General features: G+C 41.0%; 1 protein-coding gene across 3 annotated transcripts in view; it reads right to left on the minus strand.

Annotated features, from left to right (window-relative positions):
- The window catches only part of GFPT1 (glutamine--fructose-6-phosphate transaminase 1), a 61,848-nt gene extending 42,311 nt beyond the window's left edge, over positions 1 to 19,537 (minus strand). Inside the window, exons 1-3 of one of the 3 annotated variants that reach the window (XM_059187870.1) lie at positions 19,359 to 19,537; positions 18,760 to 18,900; positions 12 to 119 (exon numbers count right to left, since the gene is read on the minus strand). In XM_059187870.1, the coding sequence (XP_059043853.1) occupies positions 12 to 119; positions 18,760 to 18,772 (121 nt within the window). In that variant the 5' untranslated portion in view covers positions 18,773 to 18,900; positions 19,359 to 19,537. Of the gene's footprint in view, positions 1 to 11; positions 120 to 9,867; positions 9,977 to 13,493; positions 13,696 to 18,759; positions 18,901 to 19,358 lie in introns of those variants that run through there. The other 2 variants (XM_059187871.1, XM_059187869.1) reach the window with 2 other exon arrangements.
- Between the last annotated feature and the right edge of the window lie 2,777 nt (positions 19,538 to 22,314).

A 22,314-nucleotide genomic window follows, 5' to 3' on the forward strand; every position in this document is an offset into this window, starting at 1 on the left:
AAAGGCAATACCAGCAGAATCATATCCTCTGTACTCTAGTCTCTGAAGGCCTTTGATCAAGGTTTCCAAGATTTCTCGTCTTGTGCGAGGAACATGGTAGTTTAAGTAAGCAAATATACCTGCAAAGGAACAAATATTTAATAAAGAATATGACTAATGAAGCAAAATTGACATAACTGTGACAAAATCCTCATTTGTATAATTATGTCTAAGATGTGCAGAAATATGAAGCTAGAATCATCTTTATTTTTTTAATATTACTTATTTATTTGAGAGAGAATGAGAATGAGCACAAGCAAGTAGAGGAGCAGAGGGAGAGGGAGAAGCAGACCCCCCCACTGAGCAGGGAGCCCCTTCTGGGGCTCGATCCCAGGACCCTGGGATCATGACCTGAGCCGAAGGCAGACGCTTAACCGACTAAGTCACCCAGGCATTCCTAGAGTGACCTTTAAAAAAGAAAGGAATTCTCACTTCAAATTATTTAAAGGTGGTGAAAATTTTACATAGGGTATTTCTCCTTCGTATAAAAGATTGAAGCAAATACGTCAAAATAAATGTTTAGCTTTTGCAAAGAAGCTTATAAAGCTAGTCACCTATCTTCCATCACTACCGCCTTGTCAAGTAAAATTTAATTTAAAAAAATTAAATAATCAACAAATTTGTGATTTATATCTTATGCCCTGAGCACTGTTTAAAGGAAAATATTTTCTGAAGTGAGTATTTTAAGAAACACATGGACTCTACAAAACTAGGCAGATGGAATAATTTTTCTTATAAATAAACATAAATAAATATTGATGATGTGAAAAATACAACCTAAATAATTTAATAATAGGGAAAAATGGACTAAAATATTTATATAATCCTCTTAAGGGAAAATGGCATTCCTTGAATGAACCAGTTCTTCACCAGATTCTACCAAAAGATAAACAACTATTATGATATTCATAAAAAAGAAGCACTTATTTGGAAAACCAAAACTAGAATAAAAGGACTAGTACAATGTGAACTGAACCAGAAAAGCAAACAGGCAGAACACAGGAAAAGGAAATCCACATTTTAAAAACGGCAGCATGGGGACCTTGGGTGGCTCAGTAGGTTAAGTACCTGGCTTCAGCTCAGGTCATGATCCCAGGGTTCTGGGATCAAGCCCCATGTCGGGCTCCCTCCTCAGTGAGGAGTCTGCTTCTCCCTCTCCCCCTGCTCATGCACATGCGCGCTCTTTTTTTCCTCTCATAAATAAAAACTTAAAAAAAAATACCATAAAGTTAATATCCAACAAAAAGCCAATTATGTAAGATCACCATGACTGATGCAATTTTTTCAAATAAACTATCATGCTCTTCAAATAAAAAAAAGAAAAAAAGAAATCCACATTTAAACACTTCAGTCCAAAACAAAATGAAAACAACTGTCTGAACCTTCCCAAAAAAGGCAGTATGAGATCGAACACTACAACAATCCTGTATTTCATTCATATTCTTATTTTTTTATTTATTAAATATTTTATTTGAGAGAGAACAAGTGTGAGTGAGTCAGGGGAGAAACAGGAGAGAGAATCTTCAGGCCAACTTCCCGCTAAGCGTGGAGCCTCACTAGGGTCAGTTGCGTAGCCAACCGAGCCACCCAGGTGGCCCCATTCATATATTTTTTAAAACCTTACATCAGTAAAGATTTTTTAAGTTACCATGTGTTGTGCAAGCATGTCACACAGCACCACAACCCTGCATGAGGGCTGCGGTTCCTGATGTCACTGCTGTTCCTTCATCAGGTATCTGAAAAATGCACTAATGACCCGACTTCAGTGAAATTTCTATGTGGTTTTACAGTTTCCCCCACCATGGGTCACTGGCATTTGATAAAGATTAAATGAATAAAGAAAACTATCAGTTCCAGATAAGTATTTTTATTATACCATTAAAAGACAATTCACAAAAGATGAATCTGCTCCCAAAATAAGACTGTAATATAAATGATCTAATGAAACACTGATTGTCAACTAGTCTACACTCTACCACAGTGATGAGCATCAGCTAAATAACCCGCTAGAGGAGGATACAACTGAGCTCGTTTGAAAGTCATTAAACAATAAAACACATTACACTGCTAGGAACTGTTGGCCACCTGAGGCCCTCAAGGAAATTCAGAGTTGCCAAATCCCAACAATGCAGCACAAACCAGAAAACTCAATACTAAGTCATCTCTCTTTTTTTAAGAAATGTAATTCTGATGGTAAAAGTAATACATATGGAGAATTAAAGAATATAATGAATACCAATTTTTGTCAGTTTAAATGCTGATATAAAACCAACTGTTCTTAAGACAAATTATAGACTCAACACATTTTTTAAAGGAAAATTCAGAGTGATGCAATATTAAATTTACAACTTTTAATAAACAGAACTCAATAATAGCATTGAACTTTGATACCATTTCTAACTCCAATCTCTGGTTTATACTGGCTTAGTGTGTGGGTCTTCAGATCCTGAGTATCATTTCATGGCAAAAGAGATCTTCTAAACTAATACCCACCTACAAACAAACTTCTAAAGTGGTAACTATTTGAGAAACTAATAAAATTCACACTAAACATTTGTTAGCTCATAAAGTACTCTTTCACCTAAGAAATCCTGCAAATCTTTTTTAACTCACGTAGGCCTCAAAACTTTCTACCATACCACCTTGCCTCAAACCCTCTGCAAATGAATGGGTTTGACTGAGAAGTGGTAAAATAGTTTTCACAGTACGTACCGAGGGATTAACTGATAGTGGCTGTAGAAAACATTGTTAAAAATGATTCAGTGGCCCCATTTCCTAAACAGGAAGGAAAGCCGTGATTGATCAGCAACACATATTACAAGGAAGTAGAAAGTGACAGCACAAGGGACATATTGCCTGACATTTGAGGACATCTACGGTCCTCACCAGCTTGATGTTCTATAGTATCTGAAGATTCTTCTGATTGCTTTGGAATCACTCCAGATGAATTTGACATTTTTTAAACACCTAAACACACTACACTTCTCTTCTGGGCCTCATTTCTTTGTTACAACATTTACAAGATTTTGTTCTATGTATGGTGTATCCACCATATTAAAATTGGAAACCTGGTGAAGGGCCTTATCATTTTCAGAGTGCAATCAACTGTTGAACACAGGTTTGAACTGCACAGGTCCACTTATGCGTGGATTTTTCCAACAAATACAGTACAGTGCTATAAATGTATTTTCTCTCCCTTATGATTTTCCTAATAACATTTTCTTTTCTCAACTTTTGTAAGAATACGGTATATAATGTATGTATTAATATTTTCGGTGAGCTTTGTTTATTTTATGGTTGAGCCTTCCAGTTAACACATGGCTATGAGTAGTTAAATTTTGGGGGAGTCAAAAGTTATACTCGGATTTTCCACTGCAGGGGGTGAGGGTGGGCACCCCAAACCCCATGTTGTTGACCCCAAGGATCAACTGTATTCTGCTAAGAATAAAAGCAAAGTAATATATAAAATTTGAGGACATTTTTCTGCAAAATTGCATTATTATCATACCTAAGAAGATAATACTAACACCACCTGATACGATGTTCGTATTTAATATCTCCCTATGGTTCAGTCAGTTAAGATCTGCCTTTGGCTCAGGTCATGATCCCGGGGCTCTGAAATCAAGCCCCACATTAGGCTTCCTGTTTGGTTGGGGGCCTGCTTCTCCCTCCCTCTCTCCCCCACCCCACCTGCTCATGCTCATATGAACTCACTCTTTCTCTCAAATAATAAAATCTTTAAAAATATAAATAAAATTTCCCTATTATAAAAAGTCTTTTACAGCTAATTTGTTCATTCTAGGATATAATAAAGGATCCTACCTCACATTTGATTGTTATGTCTCAAAAGTCTCTTTGAATCCAGAATGGCCTCTCCCCTACTGTTTTTCCTAAGACACTGTTTTCCCCAACTCACTGACTTACTGGCAAGCTAAGGCCAATTTTCTTGTTGACTGCCTCACCTCCTGGCTGTGTCTGTTTCCACACAGTGTAGTCTAACCAATTCCTCTATTCCTTTTATTTCCTGTAGACTGGAAGTTAGATCTAAAGACTTCACTGAGTTACGTTAAAATTTGGAAGCAAAGGGCGCCTGGGTGGCTCAGTGAGTTAAGCCTCTGCCTTCGGCTCAGGTCATGATCTCAGGGTCCTGGGATCGAGTCCCACATTGGGCTCTCTGCTCAGCAGGGAGCCTGCTTCCTTCTCTCTCTCTCTGCCTACTTGTGATCTCTCTCTGTTAAATAAATAAATAAAATCTTTAAAAAAAAAATTTGGAAGCAAGAATTATTCACAATGTATGTATTTTATATTGTTCATAGGTTCCTTATTAGTGATGATAAGATTGTCACTAGTAAAGACAATCAGATCATCTAGCCTATCATATTCTGAAAATACCTTGAGAATACTTTTTCAGATATTTTCAGCACTGATTTTAAGACATTCATATTCTCTTTCTTTTTGATCTATATAATAATGGTGAATTTCGGGACGCCTGGGTGGCTCAGTTGGTTGGATGACTGCCTTCGGCTCAGGTCATGATCCTGGATTCCCGGGATCGAGTCCCGCATCGGGCTCCCAGCTCCATGGGGAGTCTGCTTCTCTCTCTGACCTTCTCCTCACTCATGCTCTCTCTCACTGTCTCTCTCTCAAATAAATAAATAAAATATTTAAAAAAAAAAAAAGAAAAAAAAAATAATGGTGAATTTCCCAATCCGTGGCATCTAGATTCAATAAAGTACCATATATCATGTTCCAAATCAAAACCTGCCTTTTCCTTGAGAGGAAGCAAGACTATTATCTGTAATCATCACTGTCATCTTTTGGTTCACTCCTGGAACAAAGAGGAGGAGGAACAGAGGAAGAAGTTGGAGCAACATTTCTCCCTAAATAACCACGCAGGGATTGAAAGGAAGAAAAGGACAACCTATGTAGAGAAGTCTTCTAAAATCAAAGTAAAATTGGGGCACCTGGGTGGCTCGGTGGGTTAGAGCCTCTGCCTTCGGCTCAGGTCGTGATCCCAGCGTCCTGGGATCAAGCCCCGCATCGGGCTCTCTGCTCTGCCGAAAGCCTGCTTCCTCCTCTCTCTGCCTGCCTCCCTGCCTGCTTGTGATCTCTCTCTCTCTCTCTTTCTCTCTGTCAAATAAATAAATAAATAAATCTTTAAAAAAATAAAATAAAATAAAATAATATAAATTCAAAGTAACACAGTTGGGTGAAGGAAAAACAAAACAAAAAAACCCTGTTTTTTTCTCTTCAGGCATGCAGGGCATGTTCACAAGGGAGGCATTCACAACTCAAAATGGTGCTTAGTAGAGTAGAAATCACTAGAATGAGCCCCATTTTACGTCTTTTACTTGTCTTCTCAAACTTCCCAGAAACAGCTCTGCTTTAGGTTAACTACTAAAAGCCTAAAAATCAACTCTCCCTTCCTCTGGGGTAATTGCTCCAATACCACACACAGCAGCTGTAGGGAGCACAGGAGCTCTTCCACTCTACATCACCATGTGCTTCCAGAGTGTAAGTTTTCTTATTAATGGAATATTCTTGAGAAAAGCATCTCCTCCAAGGATGCAGATCTTCACACCTACAGGCATCATTCTTGGAAAACTGCAACTTAAATTCAATGATGTGAACACACTGATAAGCACCTTGCTTAACCAAACATTCAGACATGACCTGGGTCAGGACACACTTAGTTGAAAGGCTATTAACCTTCCTGAAATGAAAACTGAATGCAGCTTAGCTGACTAATTATTAAAGTTCCTATGCGTGGTTGAATTTATGTCCTTGTAAATAAGAATATTTTACATTTTTGGGTGCGACTTCCGCCACTCTGCTTTCCAGAGTGGCGGAACCTCGCCCGAGGGTGCCCACCTCCTCCCGGTGCAACTTTCCTGGCTCCCCTTCTCCTGAGCCCTGAAACTTCGCCGGAGAGCGTTTTTAATAAATCTTGCCTTGCACCCACAAAAAAAAAAAAAAAAAAGAATATTTTACATTTTTTCCCCTTGACAACTTCCATATTTTCAATCCTCAGACATTGTAATTTATCAGTGATCAGTGTTCATATTCATTCTGTAAATTTTATACTTTCTGAATCAAAATCCATCTTGCAATCCCACTTAACTTTCTTTTTTTTTTTTTTTTTTTTTAAAGATTTTTATTTATTTATTTGACAGAGAGAAATCACAAGTAGATGGAGAGGCAGGCAGAGAGAGAGGGAAGCAGGCTCTCCGCTGAGCAGAGAGCCCGATGCGGGACTTGATCCCAGGACTATGAGATCATGACCTGAGCCGAAGGCAGCGGCCTACCCACTGAGCCACCCAGGCGCGCCCCACTTAACTTTCATTTAAAAATTTTTTTTATAATGCAAGTTATATTTCATTCACTATCACCTTTAAAAGATTCAAATTACACAAATGCTACAGAATGAACTGTGAAAATCTGGGGAGCCTAGGTGGCTCAGTCAGTTAGGCATCTGCCTTCAGCACAGGTCATGATCCCAGGGTTCTGGATTGAGCCCCACATTCAGGCTCCCCACTTCTCCCTCTCCCTCTGTCCACTGCACCCGCAGCTTGTGCTCTCTCTGTCAAATAAAATCTTTTTTTTTTTTTTAAAGATTTATTTATTTATTTATTTGACAGACAGAGATTACAAGTAGGCAGAGAGGCAGGCAGAGAGAGAGAAAGAGGAGGAAGCAGGCCCCCCGCTGAGCAGAGAGCCTGATGCGGGGCTCGATCCCAGGACCCTGGGATCATGACCTGAGCCGAAGGCAGAGGCTTTAACCCACTGAGCCACCCAGGCGCCTCTAAAATAAAATCTTTTAAAAAAAATTGTGAAAATCTCCTTTCATACCTCCATACAAGGGAGATATGCACTGTAATTCCGACAAACTATCCCAATCCTTTAGCACTTAACCTATGTATATGTACTATCCTTTAACTATACATATATAAAGCTACATTCACATGGTTTTAGAAGGGGTACTATTTTTTTTTTTTAAGATTTTATTTATTTGGGACGCCTGGGTGGCTCAGTGGGTTAAGCCCCTGCCTTCGGCTCGGGTCATGATCCCAGGGTCCTGGGATCGAGTCCCACATTGGGCTCCTTGCTCGGCAGGGAGCCTGCTTCTCCCTCTGCCTCTGCCTGCCTCTCTGTCTGCCTGTGCTCGCGCACTCTCTCTCCCTCTGTCTCTGACAAATAAATAAAATCTTTAAAAAAAAAAAAAAGATTTTATTTATTTATTTGACAGAGAGAAATCACAAGTAGATGGAGAGGCAGGCAGAGAGAGAGAGAGAGAGAGAGAGAGAGAGAGAAGCAGGCTCCCTGCTGAGCAGAGAGCCCGATGCGGGGCTTGATCCCAGGACCCTGAGATCATGACCTGAGCCGAAGGCAGGGGCTTAACCCACTGAGCCACCCAGGTGCCCAGAAGGGGTACTTTTTTTAACACATAAATGTGACAACCGTCTAGGGGCATCCGAAGGCAGAGGCTTAACCCACTGAGCCACCCAGGCGCCCCTGTTGAGTATCTTTTTATGGCAGTACATACACGTCGACTCTATTCAATATAATGGCTGCATACTACTCCATAATAGATTTATTTTACCTAATCATGTCCACCCTGGCTGAGGTTTTTCTAACTCTTCATAATCACAAACAATGCTGCAACTAAACTTACACACATCAACTTGATGCTTATCATAAAACACATTCAATATTATAATCATGGAGACACATTCTACTCAAAAGATTCCTTTAAAAGAGAAAATATTATTCAAGATTATGTTTTCTACAGGGGCGCCTGGGTGGCTCAGTGGTTTGGGCTGCTGCCTTCGGCTCGGGTCATGATCTCAGGGTCCTGGGATCGAGCCCCACATCGGGCTCTCTGCTCCGCAGGAAGCCTGCCTCCCTCTCTCTCTCTCTCTCTGCCTGCCTCTCTGCCTACTTGTGATCTCTGTCTGTCAAATAAATAAATAAAATCTTTAAAAAAAAACAAAAAAAACAAAAGATTATGTTTTCTACAATCCTAAAAACACCAAGAAAATACTATAACATTTGGAGTGACACAATGAGGAATTTCACTTAGTGTTTTCTAATTATTTAAGATCTTTACCCTATTTACAAAAATGCCGGTTCAAGTGTCGTAAATACACATTGCCACTGGAAGGAGCTCCTTAACACCTCTCTCGTACATTTAACACACTGGAACTCAAAGCACTGTTCAAACCCTGACATCTCTAATTATACACTCCCTCACAGCCTACCTATAGCATCATCTTTCCTGAGAAAAAGCATGCACTTTCTGCTCACCAGCCTTCAAACATTCCATCTCTTCCTCCTCCATCTAACCAATCTCATCAGACCACAATTTTCAGCATCCTGACAAGCCAGTCCCTCTGGGTCCACTGTGCTCTTACTCCTGGGTTCCTGAGCAGGCCTACAGCAGAGTCCACCCACTTCAAGTCCATCTATCCATTTCAGGCCCACTTTTGTAGGAGCCCTCCCAACTGCTAGCCAGTCCAGTTAATTCACTGCTTGTCCAACTTTCAAACTTCCCCACATATTATTCTAAAGCTAGAATCTAAACTATTCCATTTCTCTCCTCCCAATTTCTTTCTCAGTTTCTGGTAGATTCTCACAGAATTCATATAGAATTTCATCTCTTCATCTTAACAGTATATACCCTCCAACCCTTCCTATGTTGTTCCAGTAAGCCAGAGGCCATTCACCCTGGAAACATGCTGTGGATACAGATACAGCCTGGTGAGAGATCCACAACCCTCTCCCCCAGATTTTCAAGGGCCAAAAAGAGCTCATCAAACACTGCTGGAACATCACAGCTGTCCAAGGCATAGGAAAACCCACTCCAGGGTGCCTTATCCTTCCCTCTGAGCTCAAAATAGAGAAACATATTTCACACACTATTTCCTGAAGCCAGTCTTTCCTACCTGTAACTCTTGATAAGCAATTCCTCAACTTTCTAAATACAGAACCTTTTATTACCTCAAAATATTTTGAGGATCGTACAAAATAGTGGGTTGAATTTTTATCATCCAATGATCTAGAACAACTTCTATACAACTTTACAGACAATGCTTAGAGTATGAATCAACCAGTGAACACCCATAGTAACTGCACAGCTTACAGGTCAAAAACCACAGCTCTAGAACTCAACTTTTCAATTCTATCAGGGGACCTCAGTTTCACAATACTCCCTCCTCTGCTGATATGCAAGCCTTTCTCCTCAACACAAACTAGGGTTCCTCTGCCTGCATATATGCAACTTCTCTAATGATTTCTTTACAGCCAAATACAATAAACTTCTTTCTTCAATATTAAACATGAATGACCTACTATTTCTGCAGATTCTGTCCAAATCAATACACTACTTTGGAACTCTTCTGCCTCTAATCACTGTTGTTTGGCCCCTTTTCCTGGAATTCTTACTTCTTTTTTCAAACCCCAAGGCAACAGTTCTCAACCTATTTATGACTCCATTCACTGCTGGGTAAATGCCATCAATGATATTTCTCACAGTGCACTAATTCTCTACCAGCTGGCACTATTCCTCAAGATACGAGTACGGCTGCTGGGGCACCTGGCTGGCTCAGTCCATAGGGCATGTGACTCTTGATCTTGGGGTTAAGTTCGAGTCCTACACTGGGTGTAGAGATTACTTTAAAAAAAATAATTAAATTAGTTAAAAAATTAAAAAGTACTGCCGCATTACCTGGAACATTCCTCCCATAACTAGTCTCTGATTTTCTATTCAGTCCACTTGTAGTCCATAACATGGCAATGAACAATGAACAAGAAATGCCTGCAAACACACACACTTGTTGCATTTCTTGTGTTGCACCTGTATATATTCACTGCTTCCTCCAACCAGACAGCAACTCCTTGAAGGCAATTCTCTTATCTTAGTCATCTCTCTGAAGGACAAAGCACCAAGTATAAACCCATCACTTCAAATATCTTCTAATGCTTTCTATGTACCTGAAATATACAGTCAAAATTTCCTAAACCACAGAAAGAGAACACTATTTTGCAGGATGCTAAACAGGGATAAGGTGAAAGAAATGTTCCATAACTAAAGGTTTAAGAAATACTGGGTTAAAGTTAACATGTTTATTTGTAGAACTTTCTAGAAACTTTAATCTCACTAATTGTGAATCTCCAAAAGCAGAATTTCCCACATTTGTGTTACAAAACTCTTTCCCACCTTCTATTGCTCATAACCAGCACCTATTAACTTCTCCCTTTCCAGGGAACACAATTGAGGAAATATTTGTTAAGCAATTCATTATTTTCTTTCACAACTACTTTATATCCAGTATGATTTCCAAGAACGTGTTAATAGTTTTGGTTTTATGATTTATCCTTGCAGCCAGTCTCAGAACCCCTCAATTACCCCCAAAGCTATTAGACAGTATTATTACAAAAATCTTTTTAAGGATACATTTCAGGATACTCTTAAATTGTAAGCTCCCTTACTGCTTTTAGATATGGCCTCATTTACAAAAACTCCATTTCACCCGCTCTTTCAAGTACAATGTAGTCGCATTCAGAATGGCCCCACATTTAACATACCATCAAAGACCGTCCTATAATATAGCCTCTAACAAAATTAGTCTGCCCCAAGTCCCTGGTAATAGAACTGTTTACCTTTATGCCAAGGAGGTTGGAAAAGCACCAAAATGCACATGTGGCATGTGCCCAGGCCAACTTCGAGGCATTTGTGCTATGAACCCAACAGTTCTTATGAGGCTTTCAAAAAAACAAACAAACAAACAAACAAAAAAACCCCACCCCAGCAGAGACCTCGGTGATTCCACGTGTGCTGTGTCAGTGACTGGATCAAGCATGCTGTACTTACTGAGGAGGAGAACAATGTTTTGAACGTGTTGAAGGAATACGCAGTCACAAAGCTAAATTTTAAAATGCAGTTTAATAAATAAATAAATGCAGTTTTGAGTAATTTAAAAAAATTAAAAGAAAAAAAGAGAAATGGTATAACCCTACATTTATTTAAAAAAACAAAAAAACAAAAAACAGTACAATCTGTTAAAAGCTGTGGGCAGCTTAAGTGACTTGCCATTCCCTCACCAAAACAAGAGGTAATACAAATAAAAAGGACAAAGTGTATTCTAGAAAACCAAGAGGAAGATAAAATAAATGTGGAAAACAGGCACACTATTATTCTTCTCTGGAAGATTCACAACACTTAGTAGCCCACTAACGGTTCCAAGAAACATGTCAAAAAAAAAAAAAAAGTCAGTTCAACACTATTTAATCTACTGCTTCCCAAATTTATTGACCATAGAACCTTTTCTTTCCCTCCCGATTAACCCTATTAACATCTCAGCATAAACTGGTAAACAGTTTTATTAGTATATCTGATTGGAAAAAGCGTATCACAGAATTTTCTGCCTTCATTCTTCTGCTCCAACAATGTACAGTGTTAAGACAAAATAACCTTTTTTAAGAACTTGGAATAGGCCACAGGTAATCAGAAGGTAAACTTCTATGCATCTGGGGATGGGTGAAAAAGGAGTTGGAGATTAAGGAAGGCACTTGTCCACGATGAGCACTGGGTGAGGTACAGAATCCCTGAAACACTATATTGTACACCTGAAACTAATACTAACACTGTAGGTTACCTCTACTGGAATTAAAATGAAAAAGAAGGTTTGTAAACTTCTAAATTTTCCTATCTAATCTCATTCCCCCTCACTTCCTCTGCCTACAAATTTTATTTCAATGACTGAGCTATGGGAAGAAAATAAATACAAAGTCTTATCCTTCTAACAGTTAAGTTTCAGAATCTACATTAAAGAGGAAATAAATTCTGAACTCTATTCCTGGAATCATGCAAAACTCTGTTCTGGGTTAAAGGCAGGACCTTGGAAATGTTTCAAATACTAGTTCTTTATAACCGGTGTGTTTCCTCAGCAGTAAAACTCTATGGAATGGGGATGTTGGCTGTGTGAAAACTCCCACTTATCTAGTCTCCACCCCAAAGCCTCACCCTTATCTGAATCCTTCTAAAGCAAATCTGATTTTTTTTCTTTTCTGGTACTTTCTTTTCCAGAAAGAAGAAGAAATGACCTGCAACCAGGAAGCCACATGCTTAACTAGGCACACACCTCTACATTGAGGAAAAGTTAATTACCAAATGAAGAATCCTGGGGATTAATCAGTTTGCAAATTCACTACTGCACAGCTACAAACTAAATAATGTGTTTTTCAAAACCACTCTACTAACCAGGCACAGCAAAAGTATAACTGATTCTAAAGTCAGTCCTAATCTAATAATTTCAGAAACTATTTATAGATGTTTCTGTTTTGAGGTTTTGTTTTTTTTTTTTTTAATCTGCTCTAAATTTAAACCTGCTCCTCATTTTCAGAAGCTGAAATTACCATAAAATTAAGTACAGGAAAAATATACACCAATGAGTACAAGCCACCTCCTGCCAGGATATTCTTGCAAAAGGCTATGAAGAATAGTTTCCCAGAGAGCTTCAACTCTAGTACAATCCTATTTTGCTTAAAAAAGCGTTCCTTCTTCCAGGTGTAAGTTTAGCTGTAAATTTCAATAAAAGCGGTAAGTATATAACTCTTTCTACTGACAATAGCCAAGCAAATGCCTATTTTAGAGCTTATCAATCATTTCAGATATAATTGACAATCCCCTTTACTAACAGTTTTAGGGAATATTAAAATTACGAAGTCCCAAAACATGGAATAAAAGGACCTATGTTTTTTAACTGCTCTTGGTAAAACGCTTATTAACTGTGGACCAACACTGTTCATAGGTGTTTTAAATGGGTGCACAGGCACGTGATAACGCATGCTCCAGTCACTTTCGGGCCTCTCCCACCACAGGATTAGGTCGGAGCCCATTCACCAAGTTACTGATCAGCAATGGTTTCTGTTGAGACAAGGGGCGGCACTCAGTAAGATCATGTAGAATACCACTGTCGTAGCCCTAGCTATACATAGTTCCGTTTCTACTGGGCCTGCCCGAAAGAAAGCAACTAAAAATAAATATTTTTGAAAAGGTAAATCCTAGAAGAAAGGAAGATAAGTTCGAGTGATCTCACCTGATGTTCCACAGGTTGCCTCACTCACCTGACGGACTCTTTTGAAGGCAAGCCCCTCTACACCTCAGTTCCCTCGGCCCTCTCTCCCTTTCCAAGACAGATAGCTACATTTCTGTTCCCTCCTCAGCGCAAAACCGCCCCTAATGGCCCCCCCAGATCCACTCTAGAGCCCGCCCTCCTCCCAGGTACCCTCCTAGGTCCACCACTCTCATCCCGCTCGCCGAGGCCGGCCTCCGCACCCAGCACCGGCACTTCACACACTCACACTCCGGCTCCCGCCAGCCTCCGGCCTCGGCGGCGCCCGCACCGCACCGCAGCACCGCCCCGCAACACGCCCCCCGCCCGCAGCCCCCTTACCGCACATGATGCAGAAGGCACGGTCGGCGGCCGAGCAGCGAACGGCTGGCGAGGTCGGGAGCGCACACACGAGCGTCTGGGGCGATCGGCGAGCTTGGGGGCCCGGGGAAAGCCAACCCGACTCCCTCGCGGATGCGACGGCCGAAGCAACGACACCCTTCTCGGCCTCCCGGGCTCGCCAGCAACTGCCGACGGGACCCGCCCCTCGGCGCGCACCGCGCCGCCGCCGCCGCCTCCCGCGGATCCCATTGGGCCGTGTGCACGCCGCTCACGCGCAGCTCCCGCCTCACCGTGCCGCCCCGCCCCGCCCTCGAGCCCACGCAGGCGCTGGCCTGCTGGCGGCGGAGACGTGGCACCAGCCAGCGGCCGCATCCGCTTAGGGTTCCTGGAGCCGCCCGGCCCCCCGGGCGAGCAGCTGGAGGAACCACGCCGTGGGGGCGGAAGAAACTCGGTGGCTGGCAGGGAAAGACGGAACATTAAGGAAAGAGGAGGATGGACTTGTCAGCAAAGCAAATAGCATTGGAGCATGCACCGAATGCAACCCAAGGCCCCAGGCTCCGGCACCCCACGAAGCGGCGGAAAAAGGAGGAAGAAAGCGGGAGGCCTGAAAAGGGGGGATAAACAAGTCCGAATGGAAAGGGACATAAGAGGGCGCCTGGGTGGCTCAGTGGGTTAGGCCGCTGCCTTCGGCTCGGGTCATGATCTCAGGGTCCTGGGATCGAGTCCCGCGTCGGGCTCTCTGCTCAGCGGGGAGCCTGCTTCCGTCTCTCTCCCTCTGCCTGCCTCTCCGACTACTTGTGATTTCTCTCTGTCAAATAAATAAATAAAATCTTTAAAAAAAAAAAAAAAAAAAAAAAAAGGAAAGGGACATAAGACTAAAGAAAAATTGCAAAGAAAATTGAATGAGGTAGAGAGGAAAGTTAACCAAATTCTTGATGCAAAGCTCCATTCAGGTTCATCCAGTCTTTCTGGTGACAGGGAGTTCAGATCCGGACTTAAGCTCTGTGTAATATGCTTGGCCTCTAAACGCCCTCCGCACCCCACCCCAACCCTATGCCTTCCTAACCCCCAGTTTTTGGCAGAGGGGATGAGGGTGGGGAGAGGAGGATGTAAAGCTCGACGATACAAACACTGTGCTACTGGTCTTATGAAACTTCTGGCTCAGACTTCTGATGGCCCACCTGAGAAGACTAGGAGTTGCCCAGATTTGACAGCCTTACGTTTGACTCACTGACGATTAATTCTGTAAATTAATGCACCACTCCTGCCAAGAGAGACTTAATCAGAGAGAGATGATGTTTCTGAGAATTTATTATCCAAGCATTTGCTCTAGGAAGATTTAAATGGTATCTTTAGTCAAATGTAGATGGTTATCATAACTATTAATGGCTCCAGATTAGGATCAAATAAAAACTTGATTGGCATACAGAATATGGCATGGACTTCTGACCCTAGGTATCTGGTCTTACCTCACACGATTGCTCTCTTCCTACCCCACCTTCCAGCCCTTGACACTCCAAAGCTACAGTTTCCCTACTGCGCCAACATTCTCAAATATTTTGTACACATTAGTGATTCTTTCTGGAATCCCCACCCCATCTCTATTTAAATGCTACCTCTTGAGGAAAACCGATTTTTCTCCCCAGACAGCCTTAAGGACATGGATTAACCTCTCAGTCTTTGAACTGCCCCCTTTAAATCAATATACTTCTGACATTGTGTTTGTGTGTGTGTATTTCCCTCCGAGGTTGTTTCTTTCTTTCTTTTTTTTTTTTAAAGATTTCGTTTATTCATTTGACAGAGATATCACAAGTAGGCAGAGACACAGGCAGAGAGAGAGGGGGGAAGCAGGCTCCCTGCTGAGCAGAGAGCCTGATGCAGGGCTCGATCCCAGGATACCGGGATCGAGGCTTTAACCCACTGAGCCATCCAGGCACCCCCTCCGAGGTTGTTTCTTTGAGGCCAGATCAAGCCTTTGTATTCCCAGCACCTACTAAAACCCTAGCACAAAATAACAGATCGAAATGTTTTTGAGGCTTGCTCAGCGAAGCATGCGACTCTTGATCTCAAGGTCATGGGTTTGGGCCCCACATTGGGGATAGAGAGTACTTAAAAAAAAAGAAAAAAAATCTTTTAAAAAAATGGTTTTGAAGGAGTGAAAAAACCCATTCTGAAGGAGTGAAAAGTCATAGGAATTGACTTCCTATGACTGGTTATATGATCAAATAAATGAAGGAAGGGCTTTTCAGATATTCTTAGAGGGGAAAAAATGGCTTTTAATTACTTGTTTCAAAGAGAGGCTGGAAAAATGTTACATTTAATTAATCAAAGTGTTTATCACCTAAGAGTCCTTTAATATTTCAGGCCCCTAAGCCCCTAAATGACCCTAGAACTAAAGTTAAAAACACAGCTAAACATTTAAAAATAGCTGTTTGTTAATAGACAACACATTTCTTAATGGAAGAAGCAAAAGACTGTGGATGTACATCTTAGCCTCAGAACCCACATCTAAGAGTTTTTAGTAAGATCGCAGTGATATTGCCAAGGTGTCAAGGTAACAAAGAGAAGAGAAAAGCAAGGGATTCAGTGGTATTTTAGTTTGAGCATGAGAATGTTGGTACCACTGCTGGCACTTTCTTTGTGGCATCATCAGGTTTGCTAGCAATGCACAAATGTGTTGTTCAAACACTGGAATCATACTTTGACTCCTTGGTGCATGGGTTCTTCATATTTTTAGATATGCCAACTGGAAGCCCAATGGCCTTCTGCCCAGCAGGATGTATGGCAAGGAGGAGGTTGTGAAAAACTTTGAAAGTCAATATTTTCCCAACCCAATGGAACAAAGAGCCCTTCATAACTATGCTCCAGTCAAGACACTAATATGAAAGAACTCTGTTTATCTGACCCCCATCTCTACAGAGCTTTGCCTTAGCTGGACCTTTGGGAATAGGGGCTGGAAAAGAAAATAAATGATCTGTGAAGGAAAGGGGACATCTGGATCTAATTAAAACATCTGAAGAAATGGAAAGGATTTTCTCTCCTCATCAAAAGTTCTGAACTAACTGGACTTCAAAAAAAAAAAAAAAAGAATGATGGTAAGGAGGGTGTCAGTCATCATCTCTTTATGTAAGTTCATTTCTCTGTTCATAGATTTGTCCTGTTAAACCTGATGGCTCTCAGTCTCCTCCATGCTATACAGCCTGATTCACAGAAGGCTGGCCATTAGGGCTTCCAGCTACCATTTCTAAAGAAAGGAAGAACCATACTTAAAATAGCTTTATAAGATTTTTAAATTAGGGTGCAGTGGGGTGGCACCTAGGTGCCTCAGTTGGTTGAGCCGCAGATTCTTGGTTTGGCTCACAAGTCATGAGATCAAGGCCCATATGGGACTCCCCACTTATTGGGTAGTCTGCTTAAAGATTCTCTCCCTCTGCCCCTCACCCCACTTGCGTGTGCACTGTGCACACTTTCTGTCTTTCTCAAGTAAATGGATAGAATCTTTAAAAAAAAATTTTTTTAAACGTCATGTTTGTGATTTTTGTTACCCCTTACCTGAATTCCAATAGTAAATAGCAATAAAATTATTACAATAAAAAATGCCTAGATATAAACTTTCAGTTATAAGTCCTGGGAATGTAATGAACAGGATGGTAATAGTTAATAATACTGCACTGTATATTAGAAAGTTGCTAAGAGAGTAGATCTTAAAAAGTTTTTACCAAAAGAAAAAAAGTTGTGACTATGTTTGGTGATGAGTGTAAACAAGACTTATTGTGGTGATTGTTATACAATATATAGATATACCAAATCATCCTGTTGTACACCTGAAACTAATATAGTTACATGTCCATTATATTTCAATTAAAAAAGAAAGGCATAACAAGAATATGGGAAGCAGGGAGACAAATGTTCCAATTTTTAGGGAGTTTTGTGGAGAAATGTGCCCCAATGGACAGAGAAGATTGTGGTTAAGTATCAAAGGAAGAAACAGATGGAGCTATCAAGGCTTATGAGATGGAAGAAATGAACACAAGAATAAAAGGCACCAGTCAGGGCCTCATAAAGTCCCCTTCATTGAACCCCTTTGGTTCTACCACCATCCCAGTTCATCCTATAGACCTTAACGCCAAAGTGACCCTCCAAAACACAAATCTGATTCTGTTCTCCCTGCTTCCAATTCAGTGGGTACCCTTCACCTGCAGGATTAAGTCCAGACTCCTCTGTAAAGACATAGTTACTCAGGATTTCATTCCTGCCAGTCTTATCAGCATCATTTTCTGCCACTCTACTCAAGCAAGCATCTTATGGTCTAGCTATACTGAACTAGTTCCCTAAGAATGGACTATAATGCTTTTCCATCTTTGCCTATGCTCTTTTTGAAAGGAAGCATTAAAAAGGTAACCAGGTGTTAGTTAGGACATGACTATAGAGAACTAGTCACAAAATGGGTTTGTAAGGGGACCACAAAATTCCCTTGTCCAAAATTACCTCCACTCCTTACCTATCACATTGCCTAAACTTGTCTCTGTATTTCTGTATTTAAAGCAGAGCACCTCCCTTTCCCCCAGGAGGTCTACAGTAAATCATTATCATCTATTAATACTTTACAGTGACATTTAATATAATTTTCATTTGGATATTGGGTATGAAAAGGTCACTGAGGAAATGAAAGTTTTGATGTGGATGAAGTTGTTTCTGAAATCAAAAAGAAGCCAGGTCTGGACAGATCATCTTGGTTGATGACACTGGTCAAAAAAGGGACAACTTAAGGGCATGTGAAATTGAGTATGATAATCCAAAGAGAGGGGACCAAGATATGGGAGAAGGAATCAGAAATAAGTTGGTGATGAAAGCAAACTCTGCCCTCCATAATGCATAATTTTATATATCAACTTGGCTGAGCCACAGTGCCCAGATATTTGGTCAAACAGTGTTCTGGATGTTTATGGGAGTTACTTTTGGATGACATTAATATTTCTTTATTTTTTTTAAAGATTTTATTTATTTGAGAGAGAGAGATAGAGCACAAGTAGGCAGAAAGACAGGTAGAGAAAGGGGGAAACAGGCTCCCTGCTGAGCAGAGAGCCCACTGTGGGGCTCAATCCCAGGACACTGAGACCATGACCTGAGCTGAAGGCAGAGGCTTAACCCACTGAACCACCCAGGCACTCCTAGGAGATTAATATTTAAATCAGTGGATTGCTCTTTATAATGTAGGTGGGCCTCACCCAATTAGTTGAAGACCTGAATAGAACAAAAGACTGACCTCCCTGGAGCATGAAGGAATTAGGCAGCAGACAGTCTTTGGACTTCAACTACAACATTGGCTCTCCCCTTGTGTCCAGTCTGATAGCCCACCCTGAAGACTTTGGACTTCCCAGCCTCCATAATTACATGAGCCAATTCCCTGAAATAAATGTAAAAATAATAGGTAGAGAGGTAAGTAGATAGATACAATTTGTTTTGTTTCTCTGGAGAACCCTAATACATCTACTTAATGTTGATCCTACTGATTTTTTCAATGCTGAATATATGAATTTGTTTTAAATTTCTTAAGGATAGAGCTTTTAATGACAAAGAATAGAAATTCACTCAAAGTAGCTAAAGAGGGGATTTATTGGCTAATGTCATTGGAAAGGACAGGGATATAGCTTCAGGCACACCTGTATCCAGGACACAAACAGTGTTGTCAGAACTCCCTTTGATTCTCTCTCCTTGACCTTATGCACAGGTCAATGACCCTCAAACAACTCTGGAATCATATCTTTATAGTTTGCAGTCCAAGGGGAGAGAGGCTATTCCCCCATTCTTTTTTTTTTTTTTTTTTAATATATATATATATATTTTTTATTCCCCCATTCTTACTTTTCATATTCAAAGCAAGGATTCTGATGTGTCCAGTGCAGATTCCTATGCCCCGCTCACTCCTATTGCAGAAGGCAGGACACTGTGATTAGACAATTCCACCAGTACCACACAGAGTCACCAGAGGCACAGAGTCAGCGAGAGAGCCAACATTTCCCCAGCCCCACGTAGACTCCTTTTCCTCAAAGGAAAGGGGAAGGTGTTGCTAATGAAAATGCAGGGACACCTGTAACACACAAACAAAAGATGCCCACTACATCAGATGAACACAGCCTTGACTGCCCCACCAGGAAACCTCATGCTTAGGAACAAAGATGCAGACTCCAACTAGAATTAGTATATTCCCCTATATTCCTCTCTGGGGTGCATCCAAATTTTCCCAGTAGGCAGAACCTGGAGCAGTTTTCTAGCTCTGCTAGAAGGAAACTCACCTTACTGCCAAGAAATTGTCCACAAATAGGAAACCATGAGATTAACTGGTCCTATCTAATATTTCTGTTCTGTAGGATGTGATCAGAGTTGGAATGGAAGCAGCCCATTCATAGAGCTGCCTAGAGCTGAAAGATCACTGGAAATGTAAGGTAACAGGAAAAAAAAAATACTATTCCCTAGTTTCTTTCAGGGGATACAAAGGCATAGCCTACAAGCACTCTGTCAAGATTGCAACTCTGCTGTGGGAAAATCGAAGTATAAAGCTGGGTTTTCCCAAAGGGATGTAAATTCCAACTGGACTGAAGAGCAGCTAGCTTCCTGACAAAAGGGTTGGGGGGCAGGGGAGACACACATGCACATACCACTGCTTTGGCCCAGTAGAGTCAGGAGCAAATAAAAGATGGAAAAGACTTTGGCCCACTAGAAAGCAGCACCTCTGAGAGCAAGGAACGCGCTCTCCCCCACCAGGTAAAAATACTCAGTGGTATGTGGGTCCAGTCCCCTTAAGACAAAATAGTAGTATTGTAGCAATGTGCATAAGGTCTGCAGCCAGAATGCCAGGGTTCATATTCCTGGCTTTTCCACTGAAGTTGTATGGCAATGGAAAATGTACTTCTCCCTGTGCCTCATGGGGACAATAATAGTTACCGATCTCACAGGATTAAATGACTTCATAAATGTAAGGTGCTTAGAATAGTGTTTGTCACATAGTGAATGCCAATGAAAGTTTGCTATTTTTAAATATTTTGCTCCTTGTCATTCTGGATAATGCTTCATCCTAATTCTCATTAGCAAAAAATCCTCCAAGTGCTTGGCTGACTCTTAGTCAATAATCTCAGTTTCAAATACCTATTGAAATGTCCCATGTTTACAAAGTGTTTTCCATAATACTTGCAAGATTTTATACATTTGGGGGGGCTAATTTTTGTTTTCACCAAACACAACTAATATGAATGATTACTTCCCCTTTTTGTGAAACATATACGAGAAATTAAGTATAATTTAAAAATTCAAAAGTAAAACCACTTATCTGATTAACCATACCTTCTAAATTAATCTTTGATTGAAAAAATGGCTCAATTAATTTAAAAATATATTATTTTCATTTTAAGATTGGTATTTCGCACTGTTGGCCACAAATAAGAAAAAGCAGTAAAATAAATGTACCAACTCCTCCATGACTTACCAAGGCTATTAGAAAGCAATCAGCTTCAAGTGACAATACCTGCCAACAGTAGATGTTCGTAACAAAAAAACCTCTTATCTCACATGATACTCTGAAAACGGGTGGTTCCCAGACTATCTCAAAAGTCAATAATGTCCTCAAGGATCCAGGCCTTGTTTCCTTCCTCTTTGCCATTCTCAGTGGACTGGCTTTTCATCATGGTTTTAAATTGACTGTCATAGCCTTAGACATTAAGTTTCCATTCTACAGCATACCTGACAGGAAAGAAAGGAATTGAGGGGAAAAGAGCCTTCTTTACATAGATTAACTCTCTCTCTTAATCAGGGAAGAAAATCTTTTAAATTAAAACACTCCAGTAGAGCCTCTCTTACAGCTGGTTGGCCAGAGCTGGGTTACATGTCCCCACCTAAACTAACTGGCAAAGAGAAAAGGAGTTAAAATGACTGGCTTACTTTAGTTAGAATTTATCCCCTGAAGCATACCTTCCCTGGTCACATCACAAATGATAATTAACAGGTTGCCAGGGTGGCTCAGTCAGTTAAGCATCTGTCTTCAGGTCAGTTCATAACCCAGGGGTTCTGGGATCAAGCCCTGCCTTAGGCTCCTTGCTTGGCAGGGAGTCTGCTTCTCGCTCTCCCTCTGCTCCTCTCCCTGCTTGTGTTTTCTCTCTCTCAAATAAATAAAATCATAAAAAACAAAAACAAAAACAAATGGTAATTGAAAGGGCCTCTCTCAGTAAGAAGCAGGGGTATATATATATGCTGGGTAGGCAGCCACTTGTTTCTGTAAGCACCGTTCGGCTCACTTTTTGCTTCTGTCCCATTTCCAGGTAAGGACTTTTACTTTACACTTGGGCCATAGTTTGCTTCTTGCAGTCCCCACATACATACACGTACATAGCTTCTAGATTCTGTTTACACTGCTCTGTATGCCTAGAAAGGTCTTCCCCACCTTTCCTCTCTGCTTCTTAGGGCTGCTCCCTTTTGCAGAAAATCTTGCTCATATCTTGGCCTCTCAGTTCCATGATTTCCCCTCCTCCAATAATCTAATTCACTCCCCACTTCAGCAACTTATTTCATGGCCATCCATGAAGGCTTGTCATTAACTGCATCTCCTCTACACTCTCAATTTCCTGTAGCTTTTTTAAAAATTAATTTATTTATTTAACAGAGACCACAAGGAGGCAGAGACCACAAGAGAGGCAGACAGAGAGAGAGGAAGGGAAGCAGGCTCCCCGCTGAGCAGAGAGCCCAATGCGGGGCTCGATCCCAGGACCCTAAGACCATGACCTGAGCTGAAAGCAGAGGCTTTAACCCACTGAGCCACCCAGGTGGCTCA

Source organism: Mustela lutreola, chromosome 9 (genome assembly GCF_030435805.1).
Source record: "Mustela lutreola isolate mMusLut2 chromosome 9, mMusLut2.pri, whole genome shotgun sequence".
Lineage (NCBI taxonomy): Eukaryota > Metazoa > Chordata > Mammalia > Carnivora > Mustelidae > Mustela > Mustela lutreola.